Below are 19,781 nucleotides of genomic sequence, written 5' to 3' on the forward strand. Positions count from 1 at the left end.
GGGTGGGAACCCCGGGGGAGCCCGGGAGGGGAGGGGGTCCCGGGCCGGGGCCGGGGGTGGGGTCCGGCACCGGAGCTTTCAGTTTGTTCCGCTGTTTGAAATTGGCGCCGGCGGAGCGTTGCGATCACGTGACGGAGCGTCGCCAATCGGCGCCGACGTGTCTCCGCGTTCCGGTTCGAACGCTCTGCGCAGAGAGGAGCGGCGGCCGCGGCCCTGCCGGGCGGGTAAGGCGGCTGGCGGCTCGTGGGGCAGCGGCAGCCGGGGTCTGGCAGCCGGGGGTCCCCGCGGCCGGGGAGGGCGAGCCGAGGGCAGTGTGAAGACGCGGGGGCATGGCGGGACCCCGGTCTGGCGCCCTCCGTCTGCTCGGCCCCCCGCACGCGCGTTCGCCTTTTCCCGCCAGGCGACGCTGCCCTGGCTCCCCTCCGGCTTTGCTCACCGTCTTTAAAGGTCTGAGTTAGTCTGTTTGCGTCCCGCGGAGATCGCACTCGGCCTACATCCAGTTAGAGGGTCGGGTTCCCCCGACCGCGGGCGGCCTGCCTTCCTGTTCCTGGGCGGGTCTCCAACCCACACGCGCGCACTCCCCGGGAGCCCTGGCTCAGCGCGGCGTCTTCGCGTCTTCTCCGCGGGTCTCTCTTCCCCCTCTGAAGCCAAACCTTTAGAAGGACTAGTTGCATATTCAAATTTTGTCGAGCAGCTGCTGTGTGCCAGGCACTTCTAGAGCCTGAAAATACAACCACAGACGAGGTCCTTTCCTTCCCCCGAGCATCCTCACAGAACAGACATTGTCCAAGAACCAAATAAACACATACTTAATTATAGCTGTAAAGTGACAAAGTAGGTCACTGATACTTTGATTTTTTCTTTCTATTTTCCGTATCGGGGATTGAACCCAGGGACACTTTACCACTGAACGACATCACCAGCCCTTTTATTTATTTATTTTTAAAATTTGAGACGGTCTCACTAAGTTGCTGCGTCTGGCCCCGAACTTGTGGTTTTGGCCTCAGTCCCAAACTGAGTGGATGGGATGATAGGCCGGCCCCCACCGCCTTTATTTATTTTTTTTTAGGGGGTGGGGCCGGGAGATGGGGGACCAGGCCTCCTATTTTGTCCAGGTTGGTGTTGAACTCCTGGCCTCAGGTGATTCTCCTGCCTATTATTTTTGATGAGATCTTACCTTAGGACAGGGAAGGCTTTTCTGATGAACTGAGGCTTCCTGTAAAAGTGGGTGCCTTCTACAAAGAAGGGAGGGAAAGTCTCTAAGTAGTTGGAATTATGTGTGCGCTAGCTGCCAGTCTGTAGGAGGCATGCTGAGCACAGAGATTGAAGTGAAGGTGAGAGGTTTGAGCTAAGACACTTGAATGGGTGTGGTGCCAGTCAGAGGAGGCAGAGCCTTAGCCAGTTTCTTGAACATGTCAGAGTTCTCCCTTGGAGTCTTTGCATTTACTCTTCTCTTAACCTGGAATTTTTGCTCCTGTCTTTCCATTTCCTGTTTTTTTCTCCTTTCTTCACTCAGGTCAGGTAGGCCTTCCCTGTCTACAAAAGCATAAAGCCATTGAAACCCCTTTTGTGTTTGGTTTTTCTTCACTTCCCAACTAGAATGTAAGTCCTTTGAGAGTGGAGATGTTATGCCTTTTTCTTTCTTTATATCTCTCTCCACTGCTTTGTCATTTAAGTCACAGTGTATAATTTTTTATTGTTGATCAAATGAATGAATAGTATAGTACTGTATAGTAGAACCATTCTGCCCTATTGTGTGGCTTTCCAGTGTGCTCAGCTGCAACTCCCATTTCATTCTCTACCTACTGTATTCGCACTTGTCTGTCCCACCATTCCACAGGAAAGGCTCTTAGTAAAGTTCACGGGTTACTAGATCCAATGGACACATTATCTGCGGACCTTGCCTCTGTGTGTCAGCCTCCCCTCTCCACTGACAGCCTGGATTTAGGCCCCCATCATTTCTCACTTAGATGACACAGTAACCTCCTAATAGGTCTTCACACTTCCAAGGTAATTGTTCTCCTTTTATACTGTGGCCAGGATAATCTGTATAAAGTACACAAATAAATTTTTAAAAATTAGGATGTTTATGGAACAATTTGAAAATTTGAACACTTCCTGGTTATTTTACAATATTAAGGAATCTGTATTTGATTTATTTAGTTATGTAAATGGGAACGATATAATGATTCACAATATATGTTCTTCAACATAGTGTAGGGGTGGGGTTAATGGGTCAGAGCATGGTCAGGTCAGGGTTGGTCATGGATTGATGGTGGTTGGACCTGTGTGATGAGTACATGGAGCCCATTATATTATTCGGTCTACTTTTATTTATATTTGAAATTATCTGGGATGAAAAAATAAGAAAAGCCAAATATGATCATATCCCTTCGCTTGAAAATACTCAACTACTCAGGCTCAAGTCCAAATCCTATGGTTTCACCTGGTTTTTCTACCTGACACTGACAACATGTCCAGCCTCATTTCTTACCCTTTCTTTTCATACTCCGTACCCACCCACACCGAGTTTATAATTCCCGAATTACCAAGATGGGCTTTGTATATGCTGTTCCTCAGGCTGGAAAACGCTCCCTGCCTTTTGCTTCTCCAAGCCATTCCATTCATAGGTCAGGAATATCCTTGTCCAGAAAGCCTCTCATGAAGCAAATGGTAACATTATATTGAAATATATTGTACTGTTTGTGTTGAAAATGTCTGTTCTCTGCTGGACTTTCAGTTCCTTTTCTTTTTTGCAGTGCTAGGGATGGAATCCAATCTCCATGCATGCTTGGCAAGCAGTCTACCACCAAGCTACTGTCCAACTCTGAGCTCTTTTTAAGATAGGAACCTCTGTATTGCTCCAAGAGTTTGGCATTTAATAAGTGATTGTTGAATAAATATTCATTTTTTTATATTCCCAGCGTTCAGTATGGCAGTTAACATGAGCTCAATAAATATTTATTGAATAAGCCTTGTTGGATATGAAAACTGTGGTTTTGCTTGGTGGTATATGTATTAGTATTAGAAGCTGTGGTTGTTGGGTGCAGTGGTGCCTGCCTATAATCCCAGTGACTTGAGGGACTGAGGCAGGAGGATCACAAGTTCAAAGCCAGTCTTAGCAACTTAGTGAGTCCCAAAGCAATTTAGCAAGAATCTGAATCAAAATTAAAAAAAAATAAATAAATGGCTATGCTTGGGCTGGGAATGTAGCTCAGTGATAGAGTGCTTGCCTTGAACGCATGAGGCCCTGGGTTTGATCCTCAGCACCACGTGAAAATAAATAAATAAAAATAAAGATATTGTGTCCATCTACAACTTTAAAAAAAATAAAAGAAAAAAAGGCTGTGCTCACAATCTTTTGAAGTCAAGGTGGTAGTTTCTGGTAGAATTGACTGGCAGGGTATCAGGAAGAGCTGGGGAATCATCTGAATTGTTTTCTCGCAGCTTTTGTTTCTTCTCTGCAGGCATGGGTTTGAATTGGAACCTACTCCACAACCCAAAGGCAGCCAGCACCATGTGGTTACTAACTGCCCTTCAGTCACCTATTGATGCCTCCCAAAAGAAGACGCGGCCAATCTTCCCTCAAAGCTCAGCTGTTATTCCACCAGCAGCCACTGGAGGGCCCCAAACATCACTATGGAGCTCCACAGAGGCCCATCACCCACACTCGACAGGTGCCCAGCAAGCCTATAGACCACAGCACTATCACTTCTTGGGTAGGGGATCCTTACTTTGATTTTTACTGTTAGGCTTTTTAGAATGTCAACTTTTAATTGTTGGGCATGGTGGCACACAGCTGTAATCCCAGAACTAGGGAGGCTGAGGAAGGAGGATTGCAAGTTGGAGGCCAGTCTCAGCAACTTAGCAAGGCCCTAAGCAACTTAGTGAGATCCTGTCTCAAAATAAAAATATCTGAGGATGTTACTCAGTGATTAAGTGCCTCAGGTTCAGTCCCAAGTATCAAAAAAAAAAAAAAAAAAAAAAAACAAAAAGAGGAAAAAAAAAAAAAGAATGTCAACTCTTCTTGAACCAGGGCTTCCAAAGAATAAGGTCCATGAAAGCAATGTATGCTTTCCTGTGGTCAGCCATCTTCCCTGGTATATCTTCTTTTCTTAGGTCAGACCCAGTTATGGAATTGGAGTCTTTAGTACCACATTCCTCTGCAAAAGTTTGGTGTTAAAGTTTCATTTCCTAGTAAGTAGGTGAGAAACCAGACCATTGGCAGACAAATAAAAAATGAGACTGTTCCCTGAACTTCATGTCAAAGATAGAGTATTTAGCTAAGTACTCTGTCCACTGTTTAATGGATTGAAGCTTGACAAAAAGAAAAAATCACCCAAAATGGCACATACCATATTTGCCTTAGTGAGGCTGGGGATGTAACTCTGTGGTAGAGGGTTTGCTTAGTATTCACAAGGCCCTGGATTCAATCCCCAGCACAAAAAAGGAGGTGGGGTAGTGGGTGGAGATCCAGGAAGAAAATATAGCTACTATATAAGAGAAATAGTTTAGTAAAAAGGCCAAGAGCATATGCTGTGCTTAACAGTGCTTAATAAATATAACTTGATCAGGACAGCTTGGAAGAAGCATATTACTTCATTATTATAGAAGCAACTTACAGTTTAAAATTCTGTGGATGAGAATGAACACTTACGGAGTACTCATTGTGTGCCAGGTCCTATGTTAGTTACTTTCTGTATATGTCTCATGCCCTATTCTTGCAGTCTGCCATTTATTTACTTAAGGCCTTCTGTGTGTCAGGCACTTTGCAAGATGTTGGGAAGTCAGTGGTGAAAAAGATTACTGGTTGTTGCCTCATGATTTTTGTTTTGTTTTGTTTTCTTTTTTCTTTTTTAATTTTTTAGGTGTAGTTGGACACAACACAATGCCTTTATTTTTATGTGGTGCTGAGGATGGAACCCGGGTCCCACCCCTGCTAGGCGAGAGCTCTCTACCGCTGAACCACAATCCCGGCCCTGTTTTGTTTTCTTTTTGTTTTTGAACTAGGCATTAAACCCATGCCTTGAGCATGCTAAGTATGTGCTCTATCCCAATCCTGCCCTCATGAAGTTTAAAGACAGTTAAACATTTGTAGCTATATGATGTGATAAAGTGAAAGAAGCATTGTCCTCTCTCTTATATAGGAGGAAACTGAAACCAGAGAGATTGAATAACTTGCCTAAAGCTCATATTCTATTATTATTGTTGTTGTTGTTACCATTATTAGTATTATTACATATTTTTGTGGTGCTGGGGATTGAACCCAGGGCCTCATGCATGCTAGGTATAGCACACTACCACTGAGCCCACACCCTTGACCCCTTTATCTATTATTATTGTCTTACTAGATAACTATTTTTGTTCTGTGTCCATTACTATAGTGGGACCGCATTTAGGGTTCTGCTCTTTGGATGTCATTTTCTTGCCTTGTTGGTTCACTTTTTTTTTTGATCCTTAGGTAACACCTCAGTTTGACACAACAGTAGAAAGCTGTTTCCCAGCTCACCGGAAACATCGTCACCAAGACCAAGCAAGACATTCAAGCCGAAAATCTACCTGCAAGTTTCCATGTCTAACTTTTGAGAGTCCACAGCTGTCTTCCAGTTCAGAGACACTGGGGATCCCGTTAGTAAAGGGGTGCCCCAATCAATCAGGAAAGGACATTTCCAGAAAACCCTTAATTCCAGTGCTCAGTCCCCAAAGCTGTGGGGAACTGTCAGCAAATGCATTTCAGAACTTTCCTTATGTGTTCATTCCGCCTGATATCCAGGCCCCAGAGTCATCATCTGTGAAGGAGAACTCCTTTTCCCCAGATCAGAGGGAAAACAGCCTTGTAAGCTGTGTCCTTCAAACTAGTACTCCTACCAGCCCAGAACCTGGACCTATTCTGGTTAAAGACACCCCTGAAGAGAAGTATGGGATAAAGGTCACATGGAGGAGACGAAGGCACCTGTTGACTTACCTCAAGGAGAGAGGGAAGCTGAATAGTAGCCAGTTCCTTGTAAAAAGCTGACTGGATTTCTCAGACATCATGTTCTCTCATCATAGTCTCAGAAATTGCTAATTTTCATGAAGTTGATAAAGTCATTTTTTCTGGTTTATAACAGACTTTATTGAAAGAATAAAATAGAAATAGTGCCAACAGAAAAAAATATTTTAACTAGAGCCCTAGCAAGGGAATTCAATTCCCAGATTTAAAATATTTCATAAACAGTTGAATTTAGTGTCATGAACTATTCACTTCATATTTTTCTTTCATTGTTTAAAATTTGTAAATATCTTGCATTAACTGTTTAAAATGTATGTAAATAAAGGGCTACAGAAGGTTCTTAGAGAACTTTGCTTCTGTTAGTATTGTGGTAATATTGCCTATCCACAAAAGGTTTTATTTCTTTTAACTACTATTCTTTAATCCTTTATCTCATTTAAATTAATTAATTCCACTTTTTTCCCCCCCAGTGCTGGGATTTTTTTTCTTCATGCTAGGTCAGCACTGTACAACTCCAGCCCAGTCCACATTTTTTAAGTACTAACTCTGAGGCTCAGTGGCAGCTTCCTCTTTGACTTGATGGAAAAAAGTCAAAGGAAACTCAGACTTTTTATGGTTGACTGCCACCTCTCCAACTTTGGCTCATCTGAAAAGGCAAGATGAAATGGAGCAAGCCTTGTTTTCATGAATACAATGGGATGAAGGGGTCACAGACTATAGTCACTTAGGTTTGCTTGTGTTTTATATTTTTGTTTCCAACTGAAAGAAATTGTAAAATTAAATAGGGTGGAAAAATGGTTTCTTAAGCTAAGGATTTAAACTGAGGTAAATAAATATGGAAAGTTTTCAAAGAATACTGTTTATGGTAATTAATGCAGAAGGACTGCCCAAAGAAATGTCTCAGCCATCATTTTACTCATACAAATGTGATCTCATTCAACCCCATCATTTAGCTTTTACATAAGCCTACTCTGTCAGGTTTTGCTTATTTTATAGATGGGAATTTAAAGCATAGAAAATGAACCACAAGGGTTGGGGATGTGCTTCAGTTGTAGAGCACTTGCCTGGCAAGCTGAGACCCTGGGACCCATCCCCCATTTGTGTGGCGGGGGAGAGGACAACAAAGAAATGAACCATGTTCAGTGTCACCCAGTGAGTGGAAGCTGACCCAGTGAGTGCAATGCTGTGTTCTCCAAAGTTCTCCTTAACAAATTAACTTCTGGATTCAAAACGAATGTGCAAACTTTAACCTCAGAATGCTAGTAGTCTATGTGTAAGTAACTTTTGTTAGGAAGTTCTGTGGGGGCTATAATGCTAATGCTATGTTGGTAACGAGAAAGGAATGATGGTTGGGTACGTGATTTATTAGAAACAAGAGTATAAGTTTACCAAATTTAGATAGTGGCTCTCTTGCATAACGATGTTTGAAATGTTTGAAGAAGATCCACAGGCAGTAGAGAGGTAGATGGATTCTCTGGTGTGTTTTCAGAGTAGGTTTGGGGATGATCAAGAAGTTTGGGCTGTAGTAGTTGGAGGCTGAAAGAGTGTTGTGCAGTGAAGGCACAGGCGTGGTTCCAGGAAGGCCTCTGGTATCAAGGAAAGGACCGGACTACGGAGAAGCTGGCTGTAGAGGTTTTGTAAATGGAGACCTACAGACTCCTGGAAGCACTCGGAGTGGTCTTGGTACACCGCTGGGGTGCGGGAAGCCGCTACAAGTGGCGGTATTGGGGGATGGGCTCCTCCCACTGAGCCGCTCCTCAGCAAGCCGGAGCAAAGGCAACAGAGATCACAGACTTTTGCCCGCCGTCGCGGCCCCCTGCCCCGCGGGGCTCTCCAGCGAACCAAGCCCAGGCGCGTCATCCCCGCCCCTGCGCAGGCGCCTTTAACTCCCGCGCTCCTCCCGCCCCCTAGAAACCCTCCCGCATCGCCGGCTGGCACCAATAGCCAATGAGGGAGGAGCGGCCTGTCAGTGGGCCAATAGGCGGTGGCGACAGTGCGGGGTGTGGTTGCCAGGGGGCGGGGTCCGGCTGCTGGCCAGACTTGCCACCCTAGCATCGGCGTCCCGGGGTCTGGTGGTGGGTGCCGCTGGTGAAGCGGCCGGCATGGAGGCGTCGCGCTACGGACTCGGACCCCGCGGGGACAGGTCAGAAAGGGATGGCGGTTGTATCCTATTGAGCGGGGCGGAGGGTTGAAGCGAGAAGGTGGAGGTCTTGTCCCGGAGCTCTGCTGGCAGAGGGTAGGGGCTCGCGTCGCATCCCGAGGGACTGAGGCGGCGGCGGGAGGGAGCCCTCTGTCTCCAGTCCCAGGTGGACCACCCTTGTTAAAGGTGAAGACCAGAAGAGACGGCTCTGCAGCCTGCACCGTGAGCAGACTCTCTGTTCGGGTCCCCGCTTGCGAACCCAGGGAGTTTTCTTTACAAGCTCGCCGTGGCCCCTCTGGGCCTCAGATTTCCCTTACTTGGGATGCATTAGCACTGCTCGGCAAGCCTGGGAGTGTCATAACTGAGAGTGGTTGGACAAAGTGTCGGGGAGTCGAAGCGGAAGATTGTGGGTGATATTTAGTAATTTGCTCTAATGCCATTGCTTTTGGCAAGTAGTGCTGAATTCTGGAACGGAGGCTGAGGACTGAGAATGCAAAGTTCTTCTTTTTCTTCTGTTTTCCAGTAGTTGTCCCTCACTCAGGACTGTTTTATTTTCGAATACCCCTTGTTTGTGCTCCTTTTTCTCTGCCGTGCCCCCTCTTTCTGCCTCCGCCAGAAGAAGAGCAAGAAATGATTTGAAATCTCAGCCTATTTTCTTGTTAGTTAGGTTCATGGAAAGTTAATGGAGAGTCGTGTGAAATTATTGACTCAAAACTTTGGCATTGTCTGAGAGAAGACGACTATATGCTTAGCTCTTTATTCCATTACCGTGGCAAGTTAAGATTTGGCACATAAGGGTTTAGTCTCATTTAAAGTAGCATATGTGGGGCTGGGATTGTAGCTCAGTGGTAGAGCGCTTGCCTAGCACAAGTGAGGCACTGGGTTCCACTCTCAGCACCACATATAAATAACTAAAATAAAGGCCCATCAACAACTATAAAATTTAAAAAATAATAAACTAGCATATAAACAATTTTAAACCATTTTTTTTGAAAAGTCACACAGGAGAGGTTGGAGTATATAGAACATCCATTTTCCCTTTTCATCAGGTTCTGTGTACTTAATAGCTACACTCGTGAAATTTCACCGTGCTTTTTTTTAACCCCAAGTTGAGAAAAAAATTGATAGTACTTACTAAGTGTAAGCATGGAACTGTAGGATAGGTAAAGTTGGTATTCAGCTTTTCTGGTTGAATTTAGATTATACTTGTTTAGGTGTGGGAACTCAAATATACATATATGAATATACATATATATCTTTATTCATTTATTATTTTTATGTGGTGCTGAGGATCCAACCCAGTACCTCATACATGCTGGGCAAGTACTCTACCACTGAGCCACAGCCCCTGGGAACTCAATTTTTAATCGAATGAATTTAAACAGCAGCAGTTTTCATGGACGCCAAATGTTTGATATGACTCATGATTTTGGAGGGAAAATGGAATTGACTTTGATATTGTGGCCATGAGGCAATTTTTAAAAATTTATTGGACCAGAAGCTTAAAGATATAATTAAAAAATTTTTTTGTTCTCCCTTTTTTCTTATCAAAGAAACCAGCTCTTTAATTTTTAAAATTGACATCAAGGGAAATGTGTGACTCCCTGAGTATTTCTCTTGCTCTATGGTAATGTTAGTTACCTAGGTAAAGTTAATGCAACTTATTTTTTCTTTTTTGGTACCAGGGATTGAACCCAGGGGCGCTTTACCATTGAGCTACATCCTCAACCTTTTCTATTTTTTGTTTTGAGACATAGTCTCACTAAATTGCCAAGGTTGGATTTGAACTTGCAATCCTCCTGTCTCAGCCTTCCAAGCCACTGGGATTACAGGCCTGTGCTACTGCTCCTGGCATTTTTATCACTTTTTAACTCATTTGTTGCTAAGAAGGAGTGAATGTGTCTTGGGGTTTCGACTTCTGTTTATGTATTTAATGCTTGTTTTTATTTATTATTTTAGTTTTAGTTGTATTTATTTTTATGTGGTGCCAAAGATCTGATCCAGTGCCTCACACGTGCTAGGCAAGTGCTGTATCACTGAGCTACAACCCCAGCCCTATTTATTTAAGTTTTTTTGTTGTTGTTGTTGTTTGTTTGTTTAGTTTTGTTTTGGTATTGGGAATTGAACCCAGGGGAGCTTTACCACTGAGCTACATCTCAATCCTTTTTTTTTTTTTTGGTACAGGGATTGAACCCAGGAGTGTTTAACCAATGAGCCACATCCCTAGCCCTTTTAAAAATATTTAAAGATAGGGTTTTACTGAATTGCTAAGTGCCTCACAAAGTTGCTGAGACTGCCTATGAACTAGCAAATCCTCCTGCCTTAGCCTTCTGAGCTGCTGGGATTACAGGCGTGCGCCACTGTGCTCTGAGTCACCCTTTTAATTTTTTATTTTGAGACAGAGTCTTGCTAAATTGATGAGGCTGGCCTCGAACTTTCGATCCTTCTGGCTCAGTCTCCTGAGTCACTGGGATTACATATGTACATCACCATACCTGATTATTTTATTTATTTATTTTTTTTGTGGTGCTGGGGATTGAACCCTCTAGGGCCTTGTGCATGCAAGGCAAGCACTCTACCAACTGAGCTATCTGCCCAGCCCGACACCACACCTGGTCATTTAATGTTTTTGATTAAATACATTGATAGAGATTTTAATATTAATACTTTTCCCTAGGAGCATAATTGACTTTTTAAGTTTCCTGTGATTTTTTTTTTCATTTGAATTTACTACAAGGCAGATTTATTTACAATAAAGTAGAAACATTGTTAATGAACAAACTTCAACTGTTTTTTCTTATGTCTAAAATATGTAGTGAAAATTGGAGATGGGATTTGAAACTACACTCAGGACATTTGTTGAGGTGAGGCATTTTATAATATCAATTCCCTAGATACGATAGGGGTTATCTAGTGTTGGGACTTGAGTTCTCTCTGGCCTTTGTAAGTGATACGGAATTGAAGATGTGGTTTTCAGTGTGTTGTGACCTTGTGACCTAGAATTATCTAAGAAAGTCCTGGTCTGTGGTTTATCCATATGCCATAGTTTCTCTTTAGAAATATGAATAGTAGTTCTGACTGGAAGTTATGCCAGTCTTGTTACTAACAATATCTAACATACATGTATTTCTACAAATTTGAAGGCCACACACAGCTCTAAAACGGAAAGAATAGGGGGCTGGGGATGTGGCTCAAGCGGTAGCGCGCTCGCCTGGCATGCGTGCGGCCCAGGTTCGATCCTCAGCACCACATACCAACAAAGATACTGTGTCCGCCGAGAACTAAGAAAAAATAAATAAATATTAAAATTCTCTCTCTCTCTGTCCCCCTCTCTCTCTCACTCTCTCTTAAAAAAAAATTCTCTCTCTCTCTCTCTCTCTCTCTCTCTCTCTCTCTCTCCTCTCTCACTCTCTCTTTAAAAAAAAAAAAAAACGGAAAGAATAGTCCTTTTTAACAACTTTCTTCCAAGGTCTTTCTGTTCCAGTTAGGCTGATTCAGATAGTTTTTTTCCGATGGTTTTAACGTCTGGCTTCTCTTATTCTTTCCTATGGAAATTCTGCAGTTTTAAGAAAAAGCTAATGCTTGTTCTTACCAAAAGGGAAAGAATGCTTGAATTCCTCAGAGGAGCTGAAGCTGCCTTGCTTCATAGTATTTGAGGGTTTTAGGGTCTGAATAATTCCCTTAGTTCCCTGTTGAAGGGTATCTCTGCAGTGGAATGAAGTCTTCTTTCAAACTAGAATTTCCTGTAGGCTGCTATTGCTCTTTCCTCTGAATCAGTTCACCAGGAATAAACTCCTTGTACTACTAAATACTAAATATCTCCTGCCTAGTCAGACATACTTGCTGTCAGTAATAATGAATGCCAAAAAAATTTCCTAGCCTGCTTAAAGGCTTGAATCTATGTGTGCCTGAGAGAGGGCATACTGTCCACACATAATCCATGTGTTGTCTTTATTTAATATTACTTTTTTGCCTGTGGTGCTGGGAATTCAACCCAAAACTTTGTACTTACTGAGCACCTTTGAGCCATACCTCCTCCCTCTTTATTAACTCACTTTTTAGGAGTTGATTTTTTTTTTGGGGGGGGGGTGTGGATAACTGAGATGGAACCCAGGGCCTCACACATGCCAAGCAAATGCTGTACCTCTGAGCCACATTCCCAGCCTGGTAGGAGACTTGTTAATGAAGATGTCATGTCTGTCCCTTTGCCATAGAATCTTCTGTGACAACATTAAGTGTTACTATTGTACCAGTCACCATGATTTCTGAAAGAACTGTTCTGAACTGGAGGATGGTGGTACTTTTATTCTTTGTAAGATGGCACCTGATGTTTGGCCACAAACATAAACAAAGCATTATGGTGAGGGAGCACTGGAAGCTTTCACTGTGTTTCTGAGTTCTCCTGCCAGCCCCGCCCTTCAGCAGTGGGATTCTGAGCAGGTTATCTACTTCTTTGGCCTGAATTTTCTCTTCTAGAAATGAGGGCTTCTTTGGATTCCTTCAGTGATTTATAATAAATTGATACAATAACAAATAGATATATTTAAACTGTACCTAGTACAAATTTCAAAAGGTACAAAATGAAATTTAGTGAAAACTGATTCTTCTCATTATCTCCATGTCACCTACTATTGGTAGATTTCTTGGGGTCCCTGCAAAATACTTTTTTTTTTTTTGTTGAGCGGGTTGCCTGGAATTGTACCCAGGGTCTTGCTTGAACTAAGCATGTATTTTACCACTGAGCTACACCAGAGCCAAATGATCTCTTAATATTTCTTTCCTACTCTTCAAATTTGATCATTTTGATTTTTAGAATACAACATATCATCTAAATTCTGATGTCTACTTTTTTAGAGTATGAGTTATAGTTGGCAAGTTTTGTTTCGTTTCTTTACTGTGACAATGTATAGAGAATAAAACTATAATATAAAAATAAGAATTTTTTTTTCACACAGGCTTTTGAAAACTGAAATCAGTGCTTTTTAGCCTTGCAGAAAGAAACTTCAGTAAATCTAAAATTTGCCTTTGATTTGGGTTTTGGAATGAAAGAGGTTTAACAAAGGATAAATTGTTTTCATATTGTAACAGTGTATTTTGTTACAGTGATTTGATATGTCTGGAAAGCTCCAGGCAAAAGTAGGAAGGAGCATTTGATGGAAGTTCTTAAACTGGTAAACCAGTGTTGTTGTTGTTGTTGTTGTTGTTTTGGCGGGAGTGGTACATACTCTACCACTGAACTACATCCCCAGCCCTTTTTATTTTTTTGCCTTTATTTTATTAGTTTATTTTTATGTGGTGCTAAGGATTGAACCCAGTGCCTCACACATGCTAGGCAAACACTCTGCCACTGAATTACAGCCCTGGCCCTTATTTTTTGAGACAAGAGTCTTGCTAAATTGCTGAGGCTGGCCTCCAATTTGCAATCCTTGTGCTTCACCTCTTGCAGTCTCTGGGCTTACAGGTATGCATTCAACTGCATTTTTTAGAAAGGGAAAAGTCTAGCAAGAGAAAAAATGATGAATACTAACAACTTATTTGTGTGACCTTTGTAATTTTCAGAGTATAGTCAGCTATTTGATTTCTTGAACTTCATTATTCTGAAGAAAACAGGGCAAGAGCCATTAACTTAATCCCAGTGGCTCGGGTGGCTGAGGCAGGAGGATCACGAGTTCAAAGCCAGCCTCAGCAACTTAGGGAGACCCTAAGCAACTCAGTGAGGCCCTATGCAACTCAGGGAGACCTGGTCTCTAAATAAAATATAAAATAGTGCTGGGGATGTGGCTCAGTGGTCAAGTGCCCTTGAGCTCAATCCCTGGTACCAAAAAAAAAAAAGGTTGGGGCTGGGGATGTGGCTCAAGCGGTAGCGCGCTCGCCTGGCATGCGTGCGGCCGGGGTTTGATCCTCAGCACCACATACCAACAAAGATGTTGTGTCTGCCGAGAACTGAAAAATAAATATTAAAAAAATTCTCTCTCTCTCTCTCTCTCTCTCTCCTCTTTCTTTAAAAAAAAAAAGGTTGTGATAGTGGGGTGTGGTGCGGGCCTATAGATCCAGCTGCTTGGGCTCAAGCCAGTGTAATATAGGGAGACCCTGTCTCAAAAACAAGCCGAAATAGGGCATGGTGGCACATTCTTGTAATCCCAGCAACTCAGTAGGCTGAGGCAGAAGGATCATAAGCCTCAGCAACTTAGAGAGGTCCTAATTTAGCAAGACCCTGTCTCAACATTGAAAATAAAGGGGGATGTGGAGTGTACAAATGAGTACTGATTTATCCAAAGAAAAGAAAATATTTATTTAGTTTGCCATGCTGGGGATGGAACCCTCGTTAGGTAAGCAGACACTGTACTGGGCTATGCCTCTAGCTCCCGGAAGTATTTATTAGGTATTGTCATGCAAAAGATCATACTTCCATCTTTATACAAAAATAAATAAATAATGTTCCTGAAGAGAGAAAATATAACCCCCCCCCCCGCCCCCAGGAAGAGAGAAACAGATAAAAGGTAGAATGGACTTAGGTTCTGAGTATTATCTATTTTTGGATCTACAAAAAATGAATGCATTCTGGTTCTAGTCATACATTTTAAATAACCTTTCTGTTTGGCTCACTCAAAGGAATTCCTTTTGCATTTGCTATGTGGGTCATGCAAAACCTAAAGGGGTTCACTGTAAAATAATTTTCCTTGCTTTGCTCTTTGGAGGTATATGAATTCTTAAATTGGGTGCCAGCTTTTCCTTCTTCTCATTGCCTCCCTCTCCCTAGGCAATTTCTCTGCTTTCACTCTATCTTACTAAATGAGCCTCTTAGGAGATGGATTTTAATTCCCTAGCTTCAATTAAGTTAACTCCAGATTGTGTCAGTCTTTCAAGTAGAAGACAGCTGAGCCTAGAATACTAACATTTCTCCTTGGTTGAGAAAGGATGGATTTCAAAGGAGTCTTTTCTGGCAGTCCTGATTTGATTTATATGGATCTTTTCCCAGGAACAATGTTTTGTTCTAGCCAGATGTGTCTCAGAATGTGAAAATATGGCCTTCCAGTATTGACATTTAGGATCTGGACAGGTTTACTTAAAAAATACTTTATTTACTTAAAAAATCTCGCAGCTTGGGAGATTGAGGCAAGAGGACTGTGAGTTCAAAGCCAGTCTCAGCAACAGCAAGGTGCTAAGCAACTCAGTGAGACCCTGTCTCTAAATAAAATACAAAATAGGGTGGGGGATGTTGCTCGGTGGTCGAGTGCCCCTGAGTTCAATCCCTGGTATCAAAAAGACAAAAAACAAAACAAAAAACCACTTTATTTGTGGGACTGCGGTTGTAGCTCAGTGGTAGAGTACTTGCCTAGCATGTGTGAGGCCTGGGTTCAATCCTCAGCACCACATAAAAATAAATAAATAAAATAAAGGTATTGTGTTCATCTACAACTAAAAAATTTTTTAAAAATACTTTATTTGTAGCTGTTGCTATTACCTAAAATGATTGTTAGTTTGAACATAAAATCTGATGCCCTTTTTCTCCTTTGGTGCTGCGGATGAACCCAGGGCCTTATGCAGGCTAGGCCCTAAACTACACCCCTAGCCCTGCAAAGACCTCTTTGAAATCCATTCACTGGCTTAGAAATTCTGCTATCTAAAATTAGCAAATGAACTGGCGTTTTGAATTAAAAGATTCTTGACAAATTTATTAAAATACCATAGTAATGAAATCCCTGACTCTGCTGACCATTGAAAGCATGTATTATCAGTGGTGCGGTTTAGCACAGTGAGATGGAGAAGAGTAAGATTTGTGATCCTGTTCTAGCTCTTTCCATGATAAGCTGTGTGACCTTGGGCAAATTGTTTAGTTCCTGGGTTTGATACCTCGTGTGCAAAATGGGTTATAGTAACTACTTTGTAGGGGTTTTTGTTTGTTTGTTTGTGGGTTTTTTTTTTTTTGTACCAAGAATTGAACCCAGGGACTAACTAGTGAGCCACATCTCCAACCCTTTTTATTTTTTAGTTTGAGACAGGGTCTGATGAATTTGCTTAGGGTCTTGCTAAATTTCTGAGACTGGCTTTGATTTGTAATCCTCCTGCCTCAGCCTTCTTAGTTGCTTGGATTATAGGTATGTACCATCACACCCAAACCCAGAAGGTTTTTTTTTTTTTAATATTTTATTAGTTATTGATGTACCTTTGTTTATTTATATGTGGTGCTGTGAATCAAACCCAGTGCCTCACACATAACTAGGCAAGTGCTCTACCACTGAGCTACCAACCCCAGCCCAATATACAGAATGTTTTGAAGGGTGATAATATCATAGTGAAGTCATGGTAGTGTTGTCAGTGAAGGTAAGGTTAAGGTAACACATTTCTTTGTAGTGTTAAAAGAATAACACTGGGAGTAGATGCATGCCTGTAACCCTAGCTACCCAGGAGAATGAAACAAGGAAATCCTAAATTTGAGGCCAGTCTGGTCAACTTAGTGAGACCCTGTCTTTAAGTTTTTAAAAAAATTTTAAAAAGGATGGATGTAGCTGGTGGCGGAGTACTTGCCCAGCATGCGAAATCCTGGGTTCAATCTCAGCACCATAAATAAATAAATAGTAATGTAAAGTGCCGCAGTCTTGGCTGGGCACAGAATCACGAGCCACCACAGCTTTGTAGATTCAAACAGCAAATCTTTATTCCCGAACTCACACCGGCCTCCACACACGTTCTGGGGCAATCCCAGTTCTGCTGCCACCCAATTCACCTACTCCACGAGGCTTTTTTCCCAAAATGCTCTCTGAATCTCACGAGAACTCAACGGGAGCTCAGGCAGCAGGAACGCCCTAATTCCAGCAGCAATAATCCTCAACATCGAACTTCCCTAAAATCCAAGGTCTTAAACTGGGAACGCCCTTAACCCAAGGACCGGGATACTTCCTCAAACCTGATCAGCTCTAAACCCGGATCCGCCTTCCTTGAGCAAGGTCACCTTACATGCAGTGTCAACAGCGAAATTCCAAGGCAAGTCATTTAACATGGGGTACGCTGGCAAGGAAATTTCGATGCGTCATTCCTACTTGGTAATGGCCCTCAGCATCTCCCCCCTTCTGATTAATTAAACAACAAGCAATGTGGCTTAAGGACCTTGCCTGGTAGGTTGTCCAATTCAACATATGGTTCTTACCCGTCATGGGAAAACTGACCTTTAGGCGTCAGCCTCCTGTCTTAGGTTGAATCCACTGCAATCAGATCAACCCGTCACTGACTACCGGTCCAGCATTCAGCCATGCTTGTGGATAGGCCTATGCACCAGTGGGGGGATGAGGTTCTTGCCTCACCTCTGTTGGCCCCCAAATTTAGCCTTGGTGCCAGTGGGGGGGGTGAGGTTCTTTGCCTCACCCCTGTTGGCCCCCAAATTTTAGACCATCACTAGTAGAAGGGAGGAAGATACAGAAATGCCACGACACCAAGCCAATTGACGGCTCCTTTGGAAAAATTGCGTCACTGGTGACACCATCAGCAAAGATATGCCAGCATTACCAATTAACATGGGGTGAGCTGGCAAGGAAATTGCATCACTGGTGACACCATCAGCAAAGATATGCCAGCAGTACCACAATTCGCTGCATCAGATGATATTTCACAGTGCATGCAACTGATATATAGTCCAGGCAAGTTCTGCAAGCAGTTCAAATCGGAGGAGTCTATCAATATGTCCATTTCTTCCCAAAGTAAATCGAGTCCTTGATTGAGCATTACTTGTTGAGTTATATTCATTGATGCATCAGTTTATACAGTTTACTGTGATAGCTATTGTAGAAGCTGTAGTTTGGTTTTATCTTAGTCTTCACCGGCACTGGGATGGAGATGGGAATTCTGGCAATGACGCTAAAGAGACATTATCCTGAACAGAATTATTAAATATAATGAAAAGGAAAGGTGAAAGTAAACAAACAGATCTGTTAACCTCCTTAAAAAACAATCCTTAACAGCTGTTTACCTAATTTAAATCAGTAAGCAAACAGATCTGTTAACCACCTTTAAAAACAATCCTTAACAGCTGTTTACCTAAATTGAATTAGTAAGCAAAGAGATCTGTTAACCACCTTTAAAAATAATCATTAACAGCTGTTTACCTAATTTAAATTAAACCATTTAAATCACATGAATTAAAAAAAAAATTCAGATCCAATTTTTTCATGAGCGCTCCTCATATATAAAATATGGACATACACACATACAGACATACAACACAAAACAGAAATGTGCACACATAACATACAACACATAAGACAATAAAGGCCTTGTAGTTTTACCTAGGTGAAATCTCCATTGCAATGTTTAAAAACTCCACAGTCAAAAAATAAAACACAGTCAAAAAATAAAACACAGTCAAAAAATAAAACTGATCAGAAAAACATTAACCTAGGTTTGTATGAGCTCAAAAAATAAAATAGAACTTTACGATGTGGGAAAAATGCAATAATAAAATAGATATTGAAAAAAACACCTTGGTTAATCACTGTCGCAGATGTAAGAATAGCCCAGCTGGAGCTCTGGATATCAGCTGTTATGGATTTGAGTCAAATCATCTTCTTTTTCTGTAGAAATTGCTTTAGTTAATCTCTCTGGAATCCAAATCGGCTGCTGTTCTTCCTTTGGAAAAACACAAAGGGAACCCCGACTCCAGACAATAACTGGATCAGGACCTTTCCATTGTCCTGTTAGAATATCTTTCCAAAGTACCTTAGGCTTATGTACATTTTTCGGATACATATGTCTTTCCGCAGCACTAAGTCCTGATGAATCCAAATTTAAAAAGTTTAGAGTAAAAAGGGTTATTTTAAGTTTATCTTTGGGGGATATATACCCCTTACCAATTCCCTCTTTTTGCTTTAATAGGTACGTTTTAATAGTTTGATGAGCTCTTTCAACTATGCCTTGTCCCTGTGGATTGTATGGGATTCCTATTATATGAGTAATACCAAATGATGAGCAAAATTGTTTAAAAGAGTCAGATGTATAACCAGGACCGTTATCAGTTTTTAACTGTTTAGGAACACCCACAGTGGCAAAATTTTGTAAGCAATGAGCTATAACATCTTTAGTTTTTTCTCCGGCATGAAGGGAGCCCATCAAAAATCCAGAAGAAGTATCAACTGTAACATGTAAATATTTTAATTTTCCAAATTCTGGCAAGTGTGTGACGTCCATCTCCCAAATATGGTTAGGTATCAGTCCTCTAGGATTGACTCCAAGATTAACTTGTGGTAAAAAGGTCACACAATTTTGACATTGTTTTATTATATGCCTGGCTTGTTCCTTAGTTATTTTAAAACGCTTTTGTAAAGTATTAGCATTAACATGAAACCTTTTATGAAAATTTGTAGCTTCTTCTAATGTAGAGAAAATATGTACGTCATGTGTAGTTTTATCTGCTAAATCATTGCCCAAACTAAGGGCTCCAGGCAATCCTGTATGTGCCCTAATATGTCCTATAAAGAATGGATCTTTTCTGTCCCATATTAGACTTTGTATAGTGGAAAACAAAGAAAAAACAGTAGAGGAAGGGGAAATCCTACCAGCATCTTCAAGGGAATTAATAGCATTAACTATATATTGACTATCAGAAAATAAATTAAATACAGAATCTTTGAACATCACAAAAACTTGTAAAACTGCATT

The 19,781-nt window shown here is 41.8% G+C and overlaps 3 protein-coding genes across 10 annotated transcripts in view; 2 read left to right on the forward strand and 1 right to left on the reverse strand.

The window, feature by feature from the left end:
• Window positions 1–19,781, reverse strand: part of TSPAN11 (tetraspanin 11) — a 750,083-nt gene that overhangs the window by 257,262 nt on the left and 473,040 nt on the right. The gene's annotated exons all lie outside the window — the stretch shown is intronic.
• Window positions 32–6,838, forward strand: RHNO1 (RAD9-HUS1-RAD1 interacting nuclear orphan 1). 5 transcript variants are annotated; one of them, XM_081311665.1, is made up of 4 exons: window positions 32–224; window positions 1,841–2,010; window positions 3,468–3,719; window positions 5,462–6,838. In XM_081311665.1, exons 3-4 carry the CDS (start codon window positions 3,552–3,554, stop codon window positions 6,014–6,016), a joined length of 723 nt encoding a protein of 240 aa, XP_081167791.1. In that variant the 5' UTR covers window positions 32–224; window positions 1,841–2,010; window positions 3,468–3,551; the 3' UTR covers window positions 6,017–6,838. The 5 variants fall into 5 exon arrangements, with proteins under 5 accessions (XP_081167791.1, XP_081167792.1, XP_081167790.1 ...); XM_081311664.1 differs by lacking the exon at window positions 32–224 and adding an exon at window positions 232–447; XM_081311668.1 differs by lacking the exon at window positions 32–224 and adding an exon at window positions 232–447 and having other exon boundaries at window positions 3,468–3,677.
• TULP3 (TUB like protein 3) overlaps window positions 8,021–19,781 on the forward strand; it is an 84,948-nt gene continuing 73,187 nt past the window's right edge. For both annotated transcript variants that reach the window (XM_081310187.1, XM_081310186.1), the window contains exon 1: window positions 8,021–8,135. In XM_081310187.1, coding sequence (XP_081166313.1) covers window positions 8,095–8,135 — 41 coding nt within the window. In that variant the 5' untranslated portion in view covers window positions 8,021–8,094. The remainder of the gene's footprint in view (window positions 8,136–19,781) is intronic.

This window comes from Spermophilus citellus (assembly GCF_964194105.1).
Source record: "Spermophilus citellus genome assembly, chromosome: 10".
Classification (NCBI taxonomy): Eukaryota; Metazoa; Chordata; class Mammalia; order Rodentia; family Sciuridae; genus Spermophilus; species Spermophilus citellus.